The 18138-nt window shown below is 58.1% G+C and overlaps 3 protein-coding genes across 4 annotated transcripts in view; 1 reads left to right on the top strand and 2 right to left on the bottom strand.

Moving 5' to 3' along the window:
• Nucleotides 1-4862: 4862 nt before the first annotated feature.
• On the top strand, nt 4863-10288 carry CDT1 (chromatin licensing and DNA replication factor 1). 2 transcript variants are annotated; one of them, XM_069868745.1, is made up of 10 exons: nt 4863-5468; nt 5878-6030; nt 6123-6310; nt 6761-6955; nt 7065-7210; nt 7936-8039; nt 8318-8506; nt 8923-9057; nt 9135-9336; nt 9429-10288. In XM_069868745.1, exons 1-10 carry the CDS (start codon nt 5124-5126, stop codon nt 9590-9592), a joined length of 1821 nt encoding a protein of 606 aa, XP_069724846.1. In that variant the 5' UTR covers nt 4863-5123; the 3' UTR covers nt 9593-10288. The 2 variants fall into 2 exon arrangements, with proteins under 2 accessions (XP_069724846.1, XP_069724844.1); XM_069868743.1 differs by having other exon boundaries at nt 6758-6955.
• Nucleotides 10289-11528: 1240 nt separating this feature from the next.
• On the bottom strand, nt 11529-16141 carry APRT (adenine phosphoribosyltransferase). The gene is made up of 5 exons (XM_069868747.1): nt 16049-16141; nt 15245-15348; nt 14234-14367; nt 13251-13329; nt 11529-13107 (listed from the first exon to the last, which is right to left on the bottom strand). The coding sequence occupies exons 1-5, from the start codon at nt 16126-16128 to the stop codon at nt 12965-12967; spliced, it is 540 nt and encodes a 179-aa protein (XP_069724848.1). The 5' UTR covers nt 16129-16141; the 3' UTR covers nt 11529-12964.
• GALNS (galactosamine (N-acetyl)-6-sulfatase) overlaps nt 15259-18138 on the bottom strand; it is a 55609-nt gene continuing 52729 nt past the window's right edge. The window contains exon 17 of the transcript XR_011338478.1: nt 15259-15348. The gene's annotated coding sequence lies outside the window, so the exon portion shown is untranslated. The remainder of the gene's footprint in view (nt 15349-18138) is intronic.

The following is an 18138-nucleotide window of genomic DNA, read 5'->3' as shown; positions in this document are numbered from 1 at the left end:
CCCTCCCCGCTCCCGCCGCCCTCTCTTTATAAGCGGCGCCGCCCGCCACCCCCCCCCCCCCCCCCCCCCCCGGCTCGGCCCGCCCAGCCCCGGCACCGCTGTCACGAGTCGGCCGGGCTCAGCCCCGACGGCGCGGGCCCCGCGGCCCCGGCTACTCGCCCCGTCGCCAAGGGTTAACCCCGGGGCCTCGGTGTCGGGAGGGGTGTGCAAAGGGTTAACCCCCGACCCTGACCCGGCTGGGGTACGGGGGTGCAGCACAGGGTTAACTCCAGCCGGGCTGGGCTGTGGGGTGCAAAGGGTTAACCCCCCAGCCGTGACCGGAGCTGGGGGGGGGGGGGGGGTGGGAGTTGCAAAGGGTTAACCGCAGCTTTGCAAACCCGAGGGGTAAAGCCCCTGCGAGCCTGCAGCAACCCCTCCGCGCCGCCCGGCGGCGCTGCAGCCCCCACACTGCTGTCATGAGCTGTCGGGCCTCAGCTCCTGTCACTGCTGTCACGAGCTGCTGGGGCTCAGCCCCTGTCACTGCTGTCACGAGCTGTTGGGGCTCAGCCCCTGTCACTGCTGTCACGAGCTGTTGGGGCTCAGCCCCCCCACTGCTGTCACGAGCTGTTGGGGCTCAGCCCCTGTCACTGCTGTCACGAGCTGTCCAGCCTCAGCCCCGTCACTGCTGGCACGAGCTGTCAGGCCTCAGCCCCACACCCCTCCGGTCCCCGCTGCCGGCAGTATGGGTATTGGAGTCAGGGAAAAGAGAATATAAATAACAATAAATTAAAAAATAGCTGATGTGTTTCCTGTTTGCTTCGTGGAAATAAAAAAAAAAAAAAAAAAAGACCGGAGATAATTGAGGCTGAGCACTAGGCTCGGCAGTGCCTGCCCGGAGCTCTGCAGGCCTCCAGCAGCGCAGCTCGGGGCACAGGGCAGCCCCTCGGGGGCAGCCGGGCAGCCCTGGGAGCTGGGAGCGGTGTCCCCAGAGCTGGGCGCACGCTGCACACCCTGGGGAGCCAAAGGCACGGCCGCGCACCCATGGAGCTGGGTGCCCAGAGGAGGGGAGCTGGGTATGTGGTCATGCGCCCCAGGAGGGGCACGGCCACACAACCCAGAGATGGGGACATGGTCATGCACCCGAGGAGCTGGGGGACACAGTTAGGTACCCCAGATCTGGGCACATGGTCACACATCCTGGGAGCAGGGGACATGGTCACACAGCCCAGAGCTGGGGACATGGTTATGCACCCTAGATCTGGGGACACGGTCACACATCCTGGGAGCTGGGGACACGGTCACACAACCAAGAGGTGGGGACATGGTCATGCACCCCAGGAGCTGGGGACACGGCCACGCAACCCAGAGACGGGGACACGGCCACACATCTTGGGAACTGGGAACATGGTCACACATCCTGGGAGCTGGGGACATGGTCATGCAGCCCAGGAGCTGGGGACAGGGTCACACACCCCAGAGCTGGGGACACAGTCACACACCACAGAGCTGGGGACAGGGTCATGCCTCAGAAGCTGGGGACACAGTCACACATCCTGGGAGCTGGGGACACGGGCAAACACCCCAGAGCTGGGGACACAGCCACACACCTTGGGAACTGGGGACACAGTCACACATCCTGGGAGCTGGGGACATAGTCATGCACCCCAGAGCTTGGGACATGGCCATGCACCCTAGATCTGGGGACACAGTCACACATCCTGGGAGCTGGGGACATGGCCACACAGCCTGGAGCTGGGAACACGGTCATGCACCCCAGAGCTGGGGACATGATCACACAGCCCAGAGCTGGGGACACGGTCATGCACCCCAGAGCTGGGGACATGATCACACAGCCCAGAGCTGGGGACACGGTCATGCACCCCAGAGCTGGGGACATGATCACGCACCCCAGAGCTGGGGACACGGTCATGCACCCCAGAGGTGGGGACATGGTCACACACCCCAGGAGTTGGGGACATGGTCACACAACCCAAAGATGGGGACATGGTCACACACCCCAGAGCTGGGGACACGGTCATGCACCCCAGAAGCTGGGGACACAGTTACGCACCCCAGACCGGGGCACACGGTCACGCACCCCAGTGCCACACTCCGTGCCAGAGCCCAGGCTGGGAAGGTGCTGGGCACAGGTGGCAGCAAGGACACCGATGGCCGGTGGCCGCGGGGCAGCGGGCAGCACCCCAGCAGTGCCGGTAACTCCCAGCCCGGAGCAGGAACCATCGGGCTGTGAAATTCTCCACATTCTTTGGCTTCCGAGAGCGTTTGTTTTCTGAACACGCTTAATAAAGCGGCATCCAGCTGGCACGCTGCCCACCTGCTCCCCACCTCGGTCCCTTCGGAGCTCTCGGGGCTCTCTCCCCCATCCCAGACGTGACGCAGAAACCAGAGGCACCCAGACCTCGCCGCCCGTGGCGCAGACTGCAGGCAGGACAGACCTGAGGGCCCCAAACCTGTGTGTCCAGATGAGTTTCGCTGGGCGCAGCCGCTCGTGGGAGCTGGGATGGGCTCTGAACACCTAAACCACCCCAGAGCGCCCTCGGAGCAAGGACTTGGCCCCTCTGCCTGGTTGCATCGATCCACGTCGCTGGGACCCACAGGGAATCACTCATGGAAGTCAAATACAGTGTCACAAAGGCTTGTGGTGGTAGGATGAGGGGGAATGGGTGTGAACTGGAGAGGGGCAGGTTTAGTCTAGACCTAAGGAAGAATTTCTTCAGGATGAGGGCAGTGAGGCCCCGGCCCAGGCTGCCCAGAGAAGCCGTGAGGGGTTCCAGGCCAGGCTGGGTGGGCCTGGGGCAGCCTGGCCTGGTGGGAGGTGTCCCTGCCCATGGCAAAGGGGTTAGAACTGGGTGATCTTTAACACCCCTTCCAAGCCAAACTATTCTATGACTCCATGAATTGTAGAATCATTAGGTTGGAAAGGACCCACCGGATCATCGAGTCCAACCATTCCCATCAATCACTAAACCACGTCCCTCAGCGCCTTGTCCACCCACCCCTTAAACACCTCCAGGGAAGGTGACTCAGCCCCCTCCCTGGGCAGCTGTTCCAGTGCCCAGTGGCCCTTTCTGTGAAATATTTTTTCCTAATGTTCAGTCTGAACCTCCTCTGGTGGAGCTTGAGGCCATTCCCTCTTGTCCTGTCCCCTGTCACTTGGGAGAAGAGCCCAGCTCCCTCCTCTCCACACCCTCCTTTCAGGTAGTTGGAGAGAGCAATGAGGTCTCCCCTCAGCCTCCTCTTCTCCAGGCTAAATGTCAATTGTTGAATCAGGAATGTCTGCATTAATGCTACATCCATGACACCCAGGAATGGAAATTATCGCCGCCAAAGCCCCAGGCAGCACCCCAGAGCGGATCCAGGAAAGGGTGGTGTGTGGCATCCATGCTGGTGAGCTCCGAGCACCCACGGCACCGCAGCCGGCAACGGGGCTGGGGCTGGAGGATTGTGGAAGTAAACAGGGGCAGCGAACGGCACCCCAGAGCCCTGCCTCGCGCAGCTGAATCCGGCCCTGAGTGGCTGCGCTCCACTTTGCCAGCCTCGCTCAGGCTTTAAGAGGGAGATGCTGGAGAAGAGCATGGCCTCGTAATGAGCTGTGGGCACGGCCTGAGTGCCTGGCGAGGTGTTTTATGGGCGAGCAAGCTTCTCCTGCATCCGGGCAGTGCCATTAGCATGCGGCCACACTGCGGGGCAGGGGGATGCTGCCGGTGTCCCCAGAGCCCCACAGCTGTCCCCAACTAGAGCGACTTAGAATCATAGAATCACCAGGTTGGAAGAGACCCATCGGGTCATCGAGTCCAACCATTCCTATCAAACACTAAACCATGTCCCTCAGCGCCTTGTCCACCCGTCCCTTAAACCCCTCCAGGGAAGGTGACTCAACCCCATCCCTGGGCAGCCTCTGCCAGTGCCCAATGACCCTTTCTGTGAAAATTTTTTCCTAATATTCAGCCTAAAACTTGGACTTCTTGGAACCACAACAGATGAGGGGGAAGGCAGCAGTGGCCGAGCTCTTGTTGGGACTGTTGTCCTCAAGTTGCACCAGGGCTGGTTCAGATTGGACATTAGGAAGAGCTTCTTCATCGAAAGGGTTTTTGGGCACCAGCAGAGGCTGCCCAGGTGGAGTCCCTGTCCCTGGAGGGGTTTAAAAGACGGGCAGATGAGGTGCTTAGGGACATGGGTTGGTGGTGGATGGGTACAGTTGGGCTTGATGATCTCAAAGCTCTTTTCCGACCTAGTGATTCTATAGAATCATAGAATCATAGAATAGTTTGGGTTGGAAGGGACCTTAAAGATCATCCAGTTCCAACCCCCCTGCCCTGGGCAGGGACACCTCCCACTGGACCAGGCTGCCCAAGGCCCATCCAGCATGGCCTTGAACCCCTCCAGGGATGGGGCAGCCACAGCTTCCCTAGGCAAGTCATAGAACCATAGAATAACCAGGTTGGAAGAGACCCACCGGATCATCGAATCCAACCATTCCTATCAGCTCGGCCCCATAGGTGCTGGAGACAAGCAGCTCCGTGGCCCCAAACGCACTGGGCAGAGGAGATAAGAGGGGTGACCACTAGCCCAGGAGCTGGACGGGGCGAGCACCATCGCAGGCGCTGTTTGCCCTGCTGCCAGCCTGCTTTGGGGCCCAGCTTGCAACCCCCAGCACCCCGCGCCAGCCGGGGGCCAGGATCGCTCCACGCCTGCAGCAGGCGGGGGCACCAGCCGGACCCTGAACCGAGCAAAGAAACCCCTCCTGGCCCCGACGTGCAGCTCCGCTCCCGCCAGGCGCGGCGCCTTTAAGAGCCCGGCGCGCCAATTCCCCCCCCACGTGACCCGGTGAGCGCGCGGGGAGCTGGGACTCGGCCGCGCGGGTTCCCGCCAAGACCGGAGCGTTTGGCGCGCAGCGCGGCGGCCGCGCGTGTTGGAGCCACCGCCGGCCGCTGGCACCACCGGGGCCACCCCCGGAGCCACCACCACCGGCTGCCGGGACAACCGAGGCCACCGGGACCACCACCGGCTGCCGGGACAACCGAGGCCACCGGGACTACCACCGGCTGCCGGGACAAGCGGAGCCATCGGCGCCACCACCAGCTACCGAGGCCACCGGGACCACCGCCGGTTCCGCCCCCGCCATGTCCCAGCTCCGTGTCACCGACTTCTTCGGCCGCACGAAAGCGGCCACCGGGGACCCGGCCAAGCGCGTCGCCCGCCGGCTGAAGGCCGGCCCCGCAGCGCCCCGGGAGGAGGAGGAGGCGGCGGCGGAGGAGGCCGGGGGTGTCTCCGGTGCCCCGGCGGCGCTGCCCCCCTCGCCGCGCACACCGGCCCGCGGGGGCTGCCCGGGGCCGCGGGGCCGCGTGGGGATGAAGCGGGGCCGCGCCGAGATGGAGGCCGATCTACCACCCGGGAACCGGCCCGGGAAATCGGCGCGGAAGAGGCTGGAGCTGCACCGGGACGAGGAGCCGGGGCTGCCGCCGGCGGTAGGGGAGCTGCGGGGGCCGGGAGGGGCGTAAAACCGGGGGCTTCGGCTCCGGGGCAGCCCCCGCGAGGGCTTGACCTCCATTCCCCAGTGCGGGTCCCCCCCAAGGCTCCTCCCCTCTCCTTTTCTTTTTCCTGATACAGCCCCCCCCCCTCCTTTTCTGATGCTGACCCCCTAAAGGCTCAGCCCCTTCCCCAGTACAGCTCACCCCAGGTTCACCCCCCATCTGATGCTGAGTTCCACCCACCTCCCCCCCAGCCCCCATCAGGGCTTGCTCCTTGCCCCTAGAGCAGCCCCCCTGTGGCTCCCCTAAAGCACAAGGCTATGGGGAGAGCACAGAGGGGGTGTGGGATCCCGGTGGTTTCCCCCCATGTCTGGGCAGCCTCTAAAGCTCCTCTGCTCTCTTACAGGTCACCAGCCCGTCGCCTCCAGCCCCGGCTGTGCCCTCGCTGGACCCGGCAGTGCCCCCCTCGGCCAGTGCCAGCCGCTCCCCCAGCCAGGGGCAGGATGAGGGGACACAGCCTGGCACAGCGTCCCCCGGAACACCCAGGCACCTGCAGCGGGTACGGGATGAGCCTGATTTTCTCCTCTCGTGTTTTGCGTGTGTGGCTGCTGTGCGAACCCCGTTCTGAGCGTGTGCCCCCTCCCCACCCAGGAGGACCTGGCTGAGCTGCGGGGCCGCCTGCAGAAGGTGAAGGCGCTGGCCCAGCTGCCACCCGTCCCTGCCGGGGCCAGCACGGAATTGCGGAGCCGTCTGGAGAAAATGCGACAACTGGAGCTGCGGATCCGCCAGAAGAAAGAGGGAAGAGGAGCCACGCCGGCAGCTCCTGTGGCAGAGGCCGGGTGAGGAGCAGCTTGGATGGGAAAGCGGGGTGTCCCCGTCACTGCCGTCCCTGTTGTGCTGCTCAGCCCTGCAGCAGTTTTGCAGGGGTCTGCCCTCCTCCGTGAGGGGGTGTGGGGACCCTCTGGGAGCACTGGGTGATTCTGCTGCACGCAAAGGGCTTCTCCAAAGCAAAACCCAAGTGTGGTCTGAGCCGCTCCGACTCTGCTGTCGGGCAATCCATGTCCCCAGAACATGGAAGGTGGATGATGTGACCCAGGCCCCAGCACAGCTTGCTTAGAGAAGAGTTTTGGGATGAGGGGAGGAGAAGGTCTTCCCTAAACAGGGTGGGCACGCAGCTCCTAGGCCCTGAGGTGAGCCCTGTGCTGCTCTGTACCCCTGGGGCTGTTCCAGCACGGTGTTCGCTATGCTTGGTGATGCAGGAGAACCTGACCCCTCTGCTTTCCCAGCAGTGAGAAGTCCCCTGCGTACCAGCGGTTCCACACGCTCGCCCAGGACCTTCCCCCAGGGCTTACCCTGCCCTACAAGTTCAGGGTGCTGGCAGAGATGTTCCGCAGCGTGGACACCATCGCCGGGATGCTCTTCAACCGTTCCGAGACCATCACCTTTGCAAAGGTCAAGCAGGGCGTGCAGGACATGATGCGCAAGTAAGTTGGCAGTGGCAGGCAGCCCATTTCGGGATCCCGGCTGAGGCTGTCGGGGCCGATGCCCTGGTGTCAGCCCTTGGTGTTCCCAGCCTCCCGGGTGCTGTTGCAGGCAGTTTGAGGAGCGGCACGTGGGGCAGATCAAGGCGGTGTACCCTACCTCGTACAGGCTGCGCCAGGAGAAGAACATCCCCACCTTTGGCAACGGCATGAAGAAGTCTGACTACCAACTCACGCTGGAGCCGGTGCTGGGGGAAGGTGCGTATAGCATGGGGGGGCCCCCGAGAGCTGGGACATGTTTGGTCCTGACTGGGATCCCCGTATCTCCAGGGATGCTCTCTGCTTGGTCCATTGGGTGATCATCTCACGCATGAGGGTCTGAGTGCATTGGAAGCTTGGGGCGAGTTGGGGGATGATAGGGCAGCGATTCTGGCAGCAATTCTGCCCCCCAGCGCAGCCCTGATCCTGTCCCTCCTGATGATTTTGAGGTTTGAGCCCTGCTGTGGCGCTGCCATGATGCTGTGGGTCCAGAGAAAAGCAGCAAAGTTGGTGAGGGGGCTGGAGAACAGGTCTTATGAGGAACGGCTGAGAGAGCTGGGGGTGTTTAGCCTGGAGAAGAGGAGGCTGAGGGGAGACCTCATTGCTCTCTACAACTACCTGAAAGGAGGTTGTGGAGAGGAGGGAGCTGGGCTCTTCTCCCAAGTGACAGGGGACAGGATGAGAGGGAATGGCCTCAAGCTCCACCAGGGGAGGTTTAGGCTGGACATTAGGAAAAATCTTTTCACTGACAGGGTTGTTGGGCACTGGAACAGCTGCTCAGGGAGGTGGTTGAGTCACCTTCCCTGGAGGTGTTTAAGGGATGGGTGGACGAGGTGCTGAGGGACATGGTTTAGTGATTGATGGGAATGGTTGGACTCGATGGTCCAGTAGGTCTTTTCCAACCTGGTGATTCTATGATTCTATGCTCATATCTCTCCTTGCAGAGGAGAAAGTGGATGGCCGCCCACACTTGTCAGCATCGCGCTTGCTGCAGCGCAGGAAGGAATTCAACCGCAACCTGGTGAACATCGTCAAGCAGCACCACAAGGTGAAGCCCCCTTGGCACCCTTTGCTTTTGGGGTCTGGAGTTGCTCTGATCACTGTCCAGAGGAGCGGGTGGGAAGGAGAAGACTGGCATCCAGGCTGAAAGACTTTGCTGGTTCCTGTGTGATGCTCTTGGCAGGCAGGTTTGGGTGGGGAGGGTGGCTGCTGGAATCTCTCCTGGCCCAAAATTTCTGCCCAGCTGTGCTGGGAGTGCAGGGCAGCGGATGCTTCCTCCATATGTGACCTGCAGGTGCCACAATAACGGCTTTTGCCCTTCTCCAGGCATTCTTGGCTGCCCTCAACCCTCCCATGGTGGTGCCGGAGGAGAAGCTGACCCGCTGGCATCCTCGCTTCAACGTGGATGAGGTGCCAGACATCAGCCCGGCAGAGCTGCCGCAGCCCCCCCAGGAGGACAGACCCAGCACGGCCCAGGAGGTGCTGAGCTCAGCTCGGGGGATGCTCACCCCCAAGGTGAGTCGGGACTGGGCTCTGGCTCCGTCTGTGGCTGGCAGACCTTGAACTTGCTGTCTCTGTGGAAAGGTGTTCCAGATAGGGGTTGGGAAGGATCGCTCTGGAGCCACGGAACTCGGAGCACTGAGTAAGACGGAGGCAGGTGGGGATGCAAGCCTGGCTGTTTTGCTGCAGGTTGTGGTGCAGGACTGGTTTCAGGCAAGAGGAGGCATCAGTAGTGACTTTGGGGCTGGGAGAAGAGATGAAGCACTCCAAGCTGTCCTCGCACAAGCAGGATTGTCTCAGACGCGCTGGGGTGGGAGTGCTGGGCTGCAGGGTTGTGGGGGCGGTGGAGGGGAAATTTTTCCTTCCTTCAGGATGAGTTGCTCCCAGCTGTAACCCAACTCCTCCTCCTCCTCCTTCTTCCATATGAGCAGATGGAAAAAGCTCTTGCCAACCTGGCCTTAAGAACCGCTGAAGCCGATGCGGGGGAACCAGTGATTTCCAAAGCACCGTCTCCTGCCAGCACCTCCAGTGCTTTGAAAGGGGTGTCCCAGGCTCTGCTTGAGAGGGTGAGTAATTCAATCCTGGCTGCGATGCCAGTGCTGGGAGAAACTTGCCTGTGTCTCACCCATCTCTGCTCCCCAAGATCCGCGCAAAGGAGGCTCAGAAGCTGCAGGCGCTGATGACGCGGGATCCGCAGCAGGAGGAGCGGCTTACCATGCTGGGACGGCTGCCGGCCATGGCCCGCATCCTGCGCAACGTCTTTGTGGCCGAGAAGAAGCAGGCACTGACCATGGAGGTGGCTTGTGCACGCATGTCTGATAGCTACGATGTACAGATGCCTCCTGGTAGGAAAGCGAGGGCTGGTCTCACTGGTGCGGGAGGGTCTTGGCAGGAGGACGGAGCTGAGCTCTGACCCATCGGCTGCCTCTCTTTGCAGGTGAGATGGAGAAACACTTGCGCCTCTTTGCAGAGCTGCTGCCTGACTGGGTAGGGATCCACACCATCAGGACGGACACCTACATCAAGCTGGATAAGGGGAAGGACCTCAGCCTCATCACTGAGAGACTCAGTAAGGCAGCGAAGGAGGCAGAAGCCCTCTGAGACCTCCAAGGGTCAAGATTCTCCTTGTGCAATTTCCTCTAAATGTAGCAAATCCTGACTGCGCTCCAGGGATCGGTGTGGGCTGACAGGAGGGTCATCCTCAGGGATGTTTGAGGAAGAGCACAATCCCTGAACTTAATTCCTCTTCCAAGGTCCATGAGGACCATGGCTCCCCTAACCCTTAAGTTGAAGGCAGGTAGTCCTGGGTCCTAGGATGACGATGCAAGCAGTGAAGAGGAGACAATAACCTCTTGGCTTTGCTGTGCTCTCCTGAAGGTTTGATGCAGAAGGTTTCTTCCATTAACTGGGTTTTGGTGGGGTGGAAGCAGAACTGAGCAGAGTGAAAAGGTGACGGGCAGGAAGGAGCGAGAGAAAAAGTCACAAATTGATGGAGTTCTGGACCCTGTTCTGTTTTTAAGGGAGGGAAAATGCATCTCCAGCGCTCGCTGGAAACAACTACAGAACTTGTCAAAACATATTTGTATTAAATGTTTTAAATATAGCTGACTTGTGTTAACCCAGCGTTCTTCCTCCGAGAGCTGCCTGTCTGCGCTGTGTTAGCACCGTGGTTCTCCATGGCAATTGGCACCGGCCGGCACACGCAGGGATGGGCTGGGTCGTCATCCAGCTCCTGGAGAAAGACTTACTGGAAAAAGTGAGCGTGGGTTTGCAGGGAACTGAATGCAGCTTTTGTAACCGGGGACGGGAGCAGGCAGGGCTGGGGTGGGTGCAGGTGGGCTTTTTCCCAGGGGAAAGCCTGGGCCGCTGGGCTGAAGTGCTTTGGGAAGAGGGACAAAGAGGGTGCTGATTGCTGCAGAGGTGCCAGCCTGGCCCAGTGCCCAGGGGAGGAGGCGCTGCATGGGCACACCTCGCACTGCTTTCTGAGCCAAACTCAGCTAGTTTTAGCTTGGGACACTACGAACTCCCACAAAAAGGTAACTGTCCTTCATCTGTCTGCCTGCCTGGGGGAGCACGCTGGCCAGGGAAGCTCCCCCACCTGCTGTACCCACCTCGGTGGTCCCCGTAGCCCTGCCTGAAGGAGCTGGTATGCCCTCCTCCTCCTCTTCTTCCTCCAGAACCCTGCTTGCTGTTGTACAGGCCAGTTGGCTGACACTGCTGGCAGGAGGTGGCCCGCTTTCCAGGAAGGAGGGTTTAAACCCAGCCGAGACTGGAAGGAGGCAAAGCTGGGCTCTGGGTGCAGGCTGGGTTATTGGCCTCACCGCAGTGGAGGAGCTGCTTTCAGCAGCTTGGCAGGCACACACGCACCCCAGGGGAGCTCCCAGTGAGCTCCTGTTCAGCTGCTTGGGACAAAAACCCTTCCTCCTGCCTGGAAGCCACCCCTCACAGCCTTGTCTCTGTGAGTAATTACATCAATGGTTGCTCGCAGCCTGGCCCACGCGAAGGCACCGTCCCTGGGTTCCCTGATGTCACCCCTTGGCCCTGTGCACAGGCAGCTTTGGCATTGGCAGGGTTTACACTTGCTTCCACAGCACACAGCTGCTTTCCACAGCTCTTTGGGGTGGAACTACTTTTTCCCTTCTCCAGCTCACAGCAGGGACCCTCTCCTCGTGCCAAGTATGTGTGTGAGGCGCTGCCTCCCTTGGCTCCGTGCAGGGGCTGGCTGTGAAAACGAGTGCCCTGGGGTAGGTTTTTCCCAGGGGAATGGTGTTTCTCAGTGCACACTGAGCAGCACTGAAGTGGCTTTTCAGGAAATGGTGATAAAAATAGCTGTAATAGTTCTTTCAAATGTAAGGGCAGGGTGTGTGGCATCCCTGTGCCTGGGATGGGGAGGGTGAGTTGAGCTGTGGGGGGCTTGGTCTACACTCCCCTTGGCACTGGTCCCTTCCCCTGTAATCCAGGACCAGCCTGGATGCCCCCTCCTCCAGCTAGAGGTTGGTGCCAAGCATGGAGAAAAGACACCTGAACTGCTCAGTCCTGGCTAGGCGATTCCTTCCAAGCATTTAGGGTGGCAACGGGGAGCTTGTGCCACAGCCTTGCTCTCCGCTGACAGTCTGGGTTTGGAGGAAGACTCTCACAAGGGTAAGTAATGGCTTCAGATACTGCAAGAACAGCTCTGAGAGAGTTTAGAAAAAGTAAAAATACGTCAACATTTTATTTCACCAGTGAGTTGAGACCCTGCTCAGCCAGGGACCCAGCCCCTACGTTTTCAGGCATGTGAAAGTTTTGGCACAGTGGGTTTTAGCTACTTCTGTGACCAAACTGAGCCATGCTATCAGGAACAACTCCAACCTCTACTTCATCCATCACACAACTTGAGTGAGACAGCTCAGCTGCAAGCATAACACCTTTTCTTTCTTTCCCATGGCCTTATCTGACACCAAATACACCAACAAGAATGGGTATTCAAATCGGCATTGTCCTTTCAATATCCTGATGCTCCAAGTAGAACACAGCAGAGGGAAGCCAGCAGCAGAGGGAGTCAGATGTGTTGCAGTAGGTGGGGAACTTGTGCTAAACAAAAGCTGCTGGAGCTGCAGGATTTGGTAGGTGCCCATGCTGCTGGACAGAGGGCAGGCACGCAGCCCTGAGCCTGTGCATGGCCCCGTCCTCAGTGCCTGGTGCCCAGCTGTCTGCTACTTCTCATGATGTAGACTGCTCCCAGTTTTGCAAAATCCACTGCTAAGAACTACTCTGGGCTAAAGGAAGGCAGATGGCTTCCTACAACAGAGACCTTCAGCCTCAAGGGAAGGAGACCATAAGCCAAGCTGCAAGCCGACAGTGTGTTTGAGCTCCTCTAAACCAGCTCAAACTGTTGTATTGCCAGTAGCTGCCTCCTGATTTCAGCACACAGGGCTGGGCAGGCACTTAATTCTCCTTAACAAGCACTATCTTAAAGTAAGAGCAACCTACTCTAGTGTAAGAGACAGCAGAGAGCAACCAGACCATCCTCTGAGGTCAAGTACAGAGGAATTTATCCCTTAGAAAAATCTTGTGCCCACCTTCTGTGTTTCTTTGGCAAATTTTTAACGGGTTCCTAGGAGGCTGAGCAGGTGCAGCTCAGCCGAAGGGAAAGGCAGGGCCTCCAAAGCTATCAGATCTATTCTCCTTCAGCTGCACTTTGATCTCCTAAAAAGAAAATACACAGTGAAGCTGCATCTTGGTCTCCACCCATCAAAACAATCAGGCTGTTCCTTCCTCCCAGAAGGATGAACTGCAAAAAGGATCCTTGCATTCCACGCGCCTTAATCAGTGTCTTGGAAAATAAATGGGACGTATGATTGTACAGCATCTGGCCAGGATCAAAACTGTAGGTTCCCCCCCTGCCCACCCCCTCGTGACATCAAGAGTCACTGAATAAAGCCCTAGTTTGTATATAGTTCATGGTGTGTGTTCTCTTCTCCCAGCTCCTCCTCAGTCAAACTGCAGCAGAGAGTAGAAAGGGACAGACTTGAGCTTTTCCGACCCTTTCAGGAATTTTAACTCTATGACCACCAGGCACTCCAGGACTTCAGCCTTCAGCCTCTTCATCAGCTCACAGGCTGCACTCATGGTACCTGCATGATACAGAGGTTGAGCAAAACCATTGTCACTTAAGGAGCAGTGCCGAGGTAAGCTTCAAACCCCACGGCTGCTCCTGCTGCCACCAGCGCACGTGCACATGGGTCACACATGCTCTAACGCCTTCTGCTTCCCTCACCTCCAGTTGCAAGCAAGTCATCTACAATAACTACTTTTTGTCCCGGTTCCACAGCATCACTCTGGATTTCAAGTTCAGCCTGCAGGGTGGGAAGAGTAACTTCATTTTAGTTTTGTCTTACAGAGAAATGCTTCACAAACAGACAAGTCTTCAGCGAGATCAACCGTAACACTCAGCACCTAAAACCCCAAACCACACATACTCCAGCTGCAGGGGAATGCCACGGAAATACACAGCGTGTTAGGCGACTGCTGGGCCAACCCCCTGGCACACTAAGATCCTGAACATTCATCGAGTGAGTTATGGTCCCATCGTGAAACATTATCCCGCAGCAGTTCTCCAGCAGGGAAAATCTCCTGTAATGCACTGGGCTTGAGAGCTCTGCCTTGACAACACTATCAAGCCAAATCCAAACTGTCACAGGCACATGCTGTGTCAGAAGAACTTGTCCTATGCTGGGGTTGGCCCAAACAATCCTCATAAATAATGCCTAGATTTGCTGTCTCTGGCTGCCATTAGTCACCAGCAGTAGCACGTTACTAGGCTCACACCTCTGCTCTTTAAGCAGGGAGGCTGTGCTGTTAGGAGGCAAGCGCTGTTTTGAAGCCATGCAAGAAAGGCATTTACTTATAGCACTTACTGGAAGAGTGGGAAACACACTCCGTGTTCATGCTCCTGAATTCAAGCCAAAGAAAGCAATTTAGCACCAAGCCTTATCACCACACACAAAAATCAGAGTAAGGCTCACCGATACCAGCCACGCGTCCATGGCTCGGCCAGGGAGCTGCTGTACCACAGCACCATGAAACTCAGAGCTGCTCCTGATGCTTGTGCCAAGCCAGGCTGCCCATGGCATCAGTACTGGCTGCGAAACCCTGCTTGGCAATCACCCCGCTGGTTTTATCAGCCTGTCCCCTCACTGCACCCCCCACCTGCCCTCCATCAACCAGCATGGAAACCCTCTTGTTTTCCCCAGGCATTACCTTGCCATACTCAAGGGCGTAAGAGACTGACTCCGTTGGACCTGGAAGCTTCCCCTTCTTCCGTATCAGCACGAAGCCGATTCCCAGTCTCTGAGCCAGAGGGGGGCCTATGAGGAAGCCGCGGGAGTCCAGGCCTGGAAGGAGCAGAGCAGCGCCAATACTCAGAGTGGAGCCATTCCACTGGGGGTGTCTTTGCACGATACCCCAGGTTTCCCCTCCTGTGTTCAGAGGTGGGGTCTTGAGACACAATTGGCTCTTACAGTCATGTCTGTGGGCTGAAAACACACACCACCCTCCTGCACTGCCTGTGCTCTCCCAGATGTGCTGCTGATGGCAGAGGCACCGCAGAGATCCCCCAATCAGCTCATTTCACCTCCTCTCTAGCTTTCCCTCTTAGAGATAAGCTCAGCTAAGCCCCAGTATCAGTCTGGCCACACAGCCAGGGACTTTGCACCTCTGGGGAACCAACTTCCATTATCATGAAGCACTTGGACTGGGTCTGGTCTAGGCTCCTTGAACTTCAGGCTATTGCCCAGCCCAAGCAATGCCTTCCTAAGCACTTTCTCAGCCTCCTTCATAGGTATGTTGCAACACGTTATCACCACAAAGGCTTTTTCTGAGAAGGAAAACATGCTGGAACAGGGTTTGCCTGCACAGGGAATGTGTGAGACCTGATACGCATGGCTGCAAGACTTTATGTCAGATTTTCAGTACTCCCTGACTCTTTTATTAATGATGAAAGCAATGAACCGTGAAATTGGCACTGAAGTATCATCAGATGGCATCTACCACATCCCAAACTGGTATTTCAGGAAACTACAGAAGGAAATTAAGGGTATAACCTGTCCCAGTGTTACTGTACGATAGAGGCCAACATCCAGGTGATTATAATGTCCGAGGGCTACGGTATTTCCTGCCTCATTAGTAGGAGTCTCTCCACGCCTCCTGCCTGGGCAGCCTGAGCACGTGGTGCTCTGCACTGGCATTAGCAATGTTTTAACCAACACTCACCTGCAATATAGTCGATTTTGGGGAAAGATGCCCTCAAATGATCTTCCAGAAGATCAATCAAAGTCCTGAAAGCTACAGGATCCTTCAGCAAGGGGCTGATATCACTGCAAAGACAGGGAGAGCAGTCAGTGGGTTGTCTGTCTCTCAGGAGTGCACCCGAGCAAGCTCATAAACCCAGAGGAAGTGGGTCCTGCCTTGGGCTGACAGGAGCAGCCAAGGTGAAGGATGGGAGACAGGTGGATGGAGAGGAGCTGGCAGCAAGCCTCTCCCACCCTTTCCCCCATCTCCATCCACATCCCTGTCTCCAACTCCATCCCAACCCCATCTCTACTGCATACCCATCCCATCCCGTGTCCCCATCCCATTCCCCATTGCTACCCCTGCCCCATCCCATCTTAACCCAACCCAACCCATCCCGTTCCCCACTCCATCCCATTCCCCATCCTCATTCCATTCCCCATTCCCCATCCCTATCCTATTCCCTGGCCCTATCCCATCCCACTCCCCATCCCATTCCCTGGCCCCATCCCATCCCAACCCATCCTCCATCCCCATCCTCCATCCCATCCCATCCCCTATCCCTATCCCCATCCCTGGCCCCGGCCCCATCCCCATCCCAGTCCCCACTCCCCATCCCATCCCATTCCCCAGCCCTGGCCCCATCCCGTTCCCCAGTCCCCGTCCCATCCCATCCCATCCCCATTCCCATCCCATTCCCCAGCCCTGGCCCCATCCCATCCCCATTCCCATCCCCATCCCCATCCCCATCCCATCCCCATCGCCATCCTCCTCTCCCTCCCGCACCGGAACAGCACTCCGGGCACGGGGAAGTCCGGGAAGGGCCGCACGCGGTCCCGCACCAGCCGCAGCCGCTCCTCGCCCATGGCCGCCCCGCTCTGCGCACCGCGCGCCGCGCACCGGGCGGAGCCGCCGCCTGCACCGCCCCCGGCCGGGGAGGCAACCGGGCACGGGGCTCCGGTCACCGCGGGCGTGGAGCTCCGATTCCCCTCACAGAACCACAGAATCACCAGGTTGGAAAGGACGCAGTGGATCATCGAGTCCAACCATTCCTATCAAACACTAAACCATGTCCCTCAGCACCTCAGCCACACGTCCTATAAACCCCTCCAGGGATGGGGACTCAACCGCCTCCCTGGGCAGCTGTTCCAGTGCCCAATGACCCTTTCTGTGAAAAAGTTTTTCCTGATGTCCAGCCTAAACCTCCTCTGGCGGAGCAATAAGGTAGCCAAGAAGGCCAATGGCATCTTGGCTTGGATCAGAAACGGCGTGACCAGCAGGTCCAGGGAGGTTATTCTCCCTCTGGACTCGGCACTGGCGAGACCGCTCCTCGAATCCTGTGTTCAGTTCTGGGCCCCTCACCACAAGAAGGATGTTGAGGCTCTGGAGCGAGTCCAGAGAAGAGCAACGAAGCTGGTGAGGGGGCTGGAGAACAGGCCTTATGGGGAACGGCTGAGAGAGCTGGGGGTGTTTAGCCTGGAGAAGAGGAGGCTGAGGGGAGACCTCATTGCTCTCTACAACTACCTGAAAGGAGGTTGTGGAGAGGAGGGAGCTGGGCTCTTCTCCCAAGTGACAGGGGACAGTGCGAGAGGGAATGGCCTCAAGCTCCGCCAGGGGAGGTTCAGGCTAGACATCAGAAAAAAATTTTTCATAGAAAGGGTCATTGGGCACTGGAACAGCTGCCCAGGGAGGTGGTTGAGTCCCCATCCCTGGAGGTGTTTAAGGGACGGGTGGATGAGGCACTGAGGGACATGGTTTAGTGATTGATAGGAATGGTTGGACTCAATGATCCTAAAAGTCTTTTCCAACCTAGTGATTCTATGATTCTGTTTCCTGCTTTTCTGTTCCTCATCACCTCTTGTGAACCCCTGCAACTGCATTTTGTATTTGCTAAGACTGTTGGCTTGGATTACCCTCCTGGGGGATGATAACACAGCCAGTTGGAGTGCCCTCGTCCTGGGCTAACAGCTCAGTAGCTCCTGGTGTCACTCATTCATACAGCAGGTCAGGGAGCTCTCAGACAGCTCCTATCTACCGTTGCCTGATGCGTGCATAGCTGTTTGCCCACGCAGCATTCATTGTAGGCTGGGGACGAACTGCTGAATGAGTACAGATCTCCTCTTACGTTAGCAAATATGGCTTGGACCTGGTCCAAATGCATCTGGGTACAGCCTGCTGCAGAAGCCAAAGGCAGTTCCAGCACGCAATACCCCACGCCGAGCTCAGTGCCTGCTGGTGATAGCTGTGATGGGAACAGTTTCAGCTCCGCACCCTCTGGACAGCCATAAGGGCTCATCTCTGAGGCTTCTGACAGTTTGCCAGCAGCTCTGCAGGTATTTTGCAGTGATTTGATGAGGACTCTGTGCACTGGGTGCTCAGGGCTGCAGTAACCTGGTAACTAATGCAGAGCTTTTCTTCTGCTCTTGCTTGATCAGTCACTCCCAACAGCCCTGTGGGTCCTTCCTGCTTTGAGAGGTGGCTTTCACACAGGAGGAGCAGCCAACAGGAGGGGAAGCCGGTCTCCAGCTTAGCCGTGCTGAGCTTATATGCACAGCATGGCTTGAGAGAGACACAATTCTGCCTGCACCACAGCATCCAGTACATCCTGTGTCATTATGTAGTTCCCTGTGCTCGGTGAAAACCCTTGGGGATCATTTGCTCTGAATTCTGAATCCTCCACTGCTCTATTTTATTCCTGATTTATCTATAGACAGCAAAAGACTCCTGTTTAATGGGTGTCTGCCTGAGGTGCAAAGGGAGACAAGCTGAAGGCCAGTGCAAAGGTTGCTCCCCTTCTTGTTAAGCTCTCTATTGCCAGAGACAGCCTGCACAGGAGGTCAGCGTGTATCCTTTTACAACCATTCCCTTACAGACTA

The sequence above is a fragment of the Phaenicophaeus curvirostris genome, chromosome 14 (genome assembly GCF_032191515.1).
Source record: "Phaenicophaeus curvirostris isolate KB17595 chromosome 14, BPBGC_Pcur_1.0, whole genome shotgun sequence".
NCBI classification, from domain to species: domain Eukaryota; kingdom Metazoa; phylum Chordata; class Aves; order Cuculiformes; family Cuculidae; genus Phaenicophaeus; species Phaenicophaeus curvirostris.
Note: the sequence above shows the minus strand (reverse complement) of the source record. Positions and strands in the feature narration are given on the sequence as shown.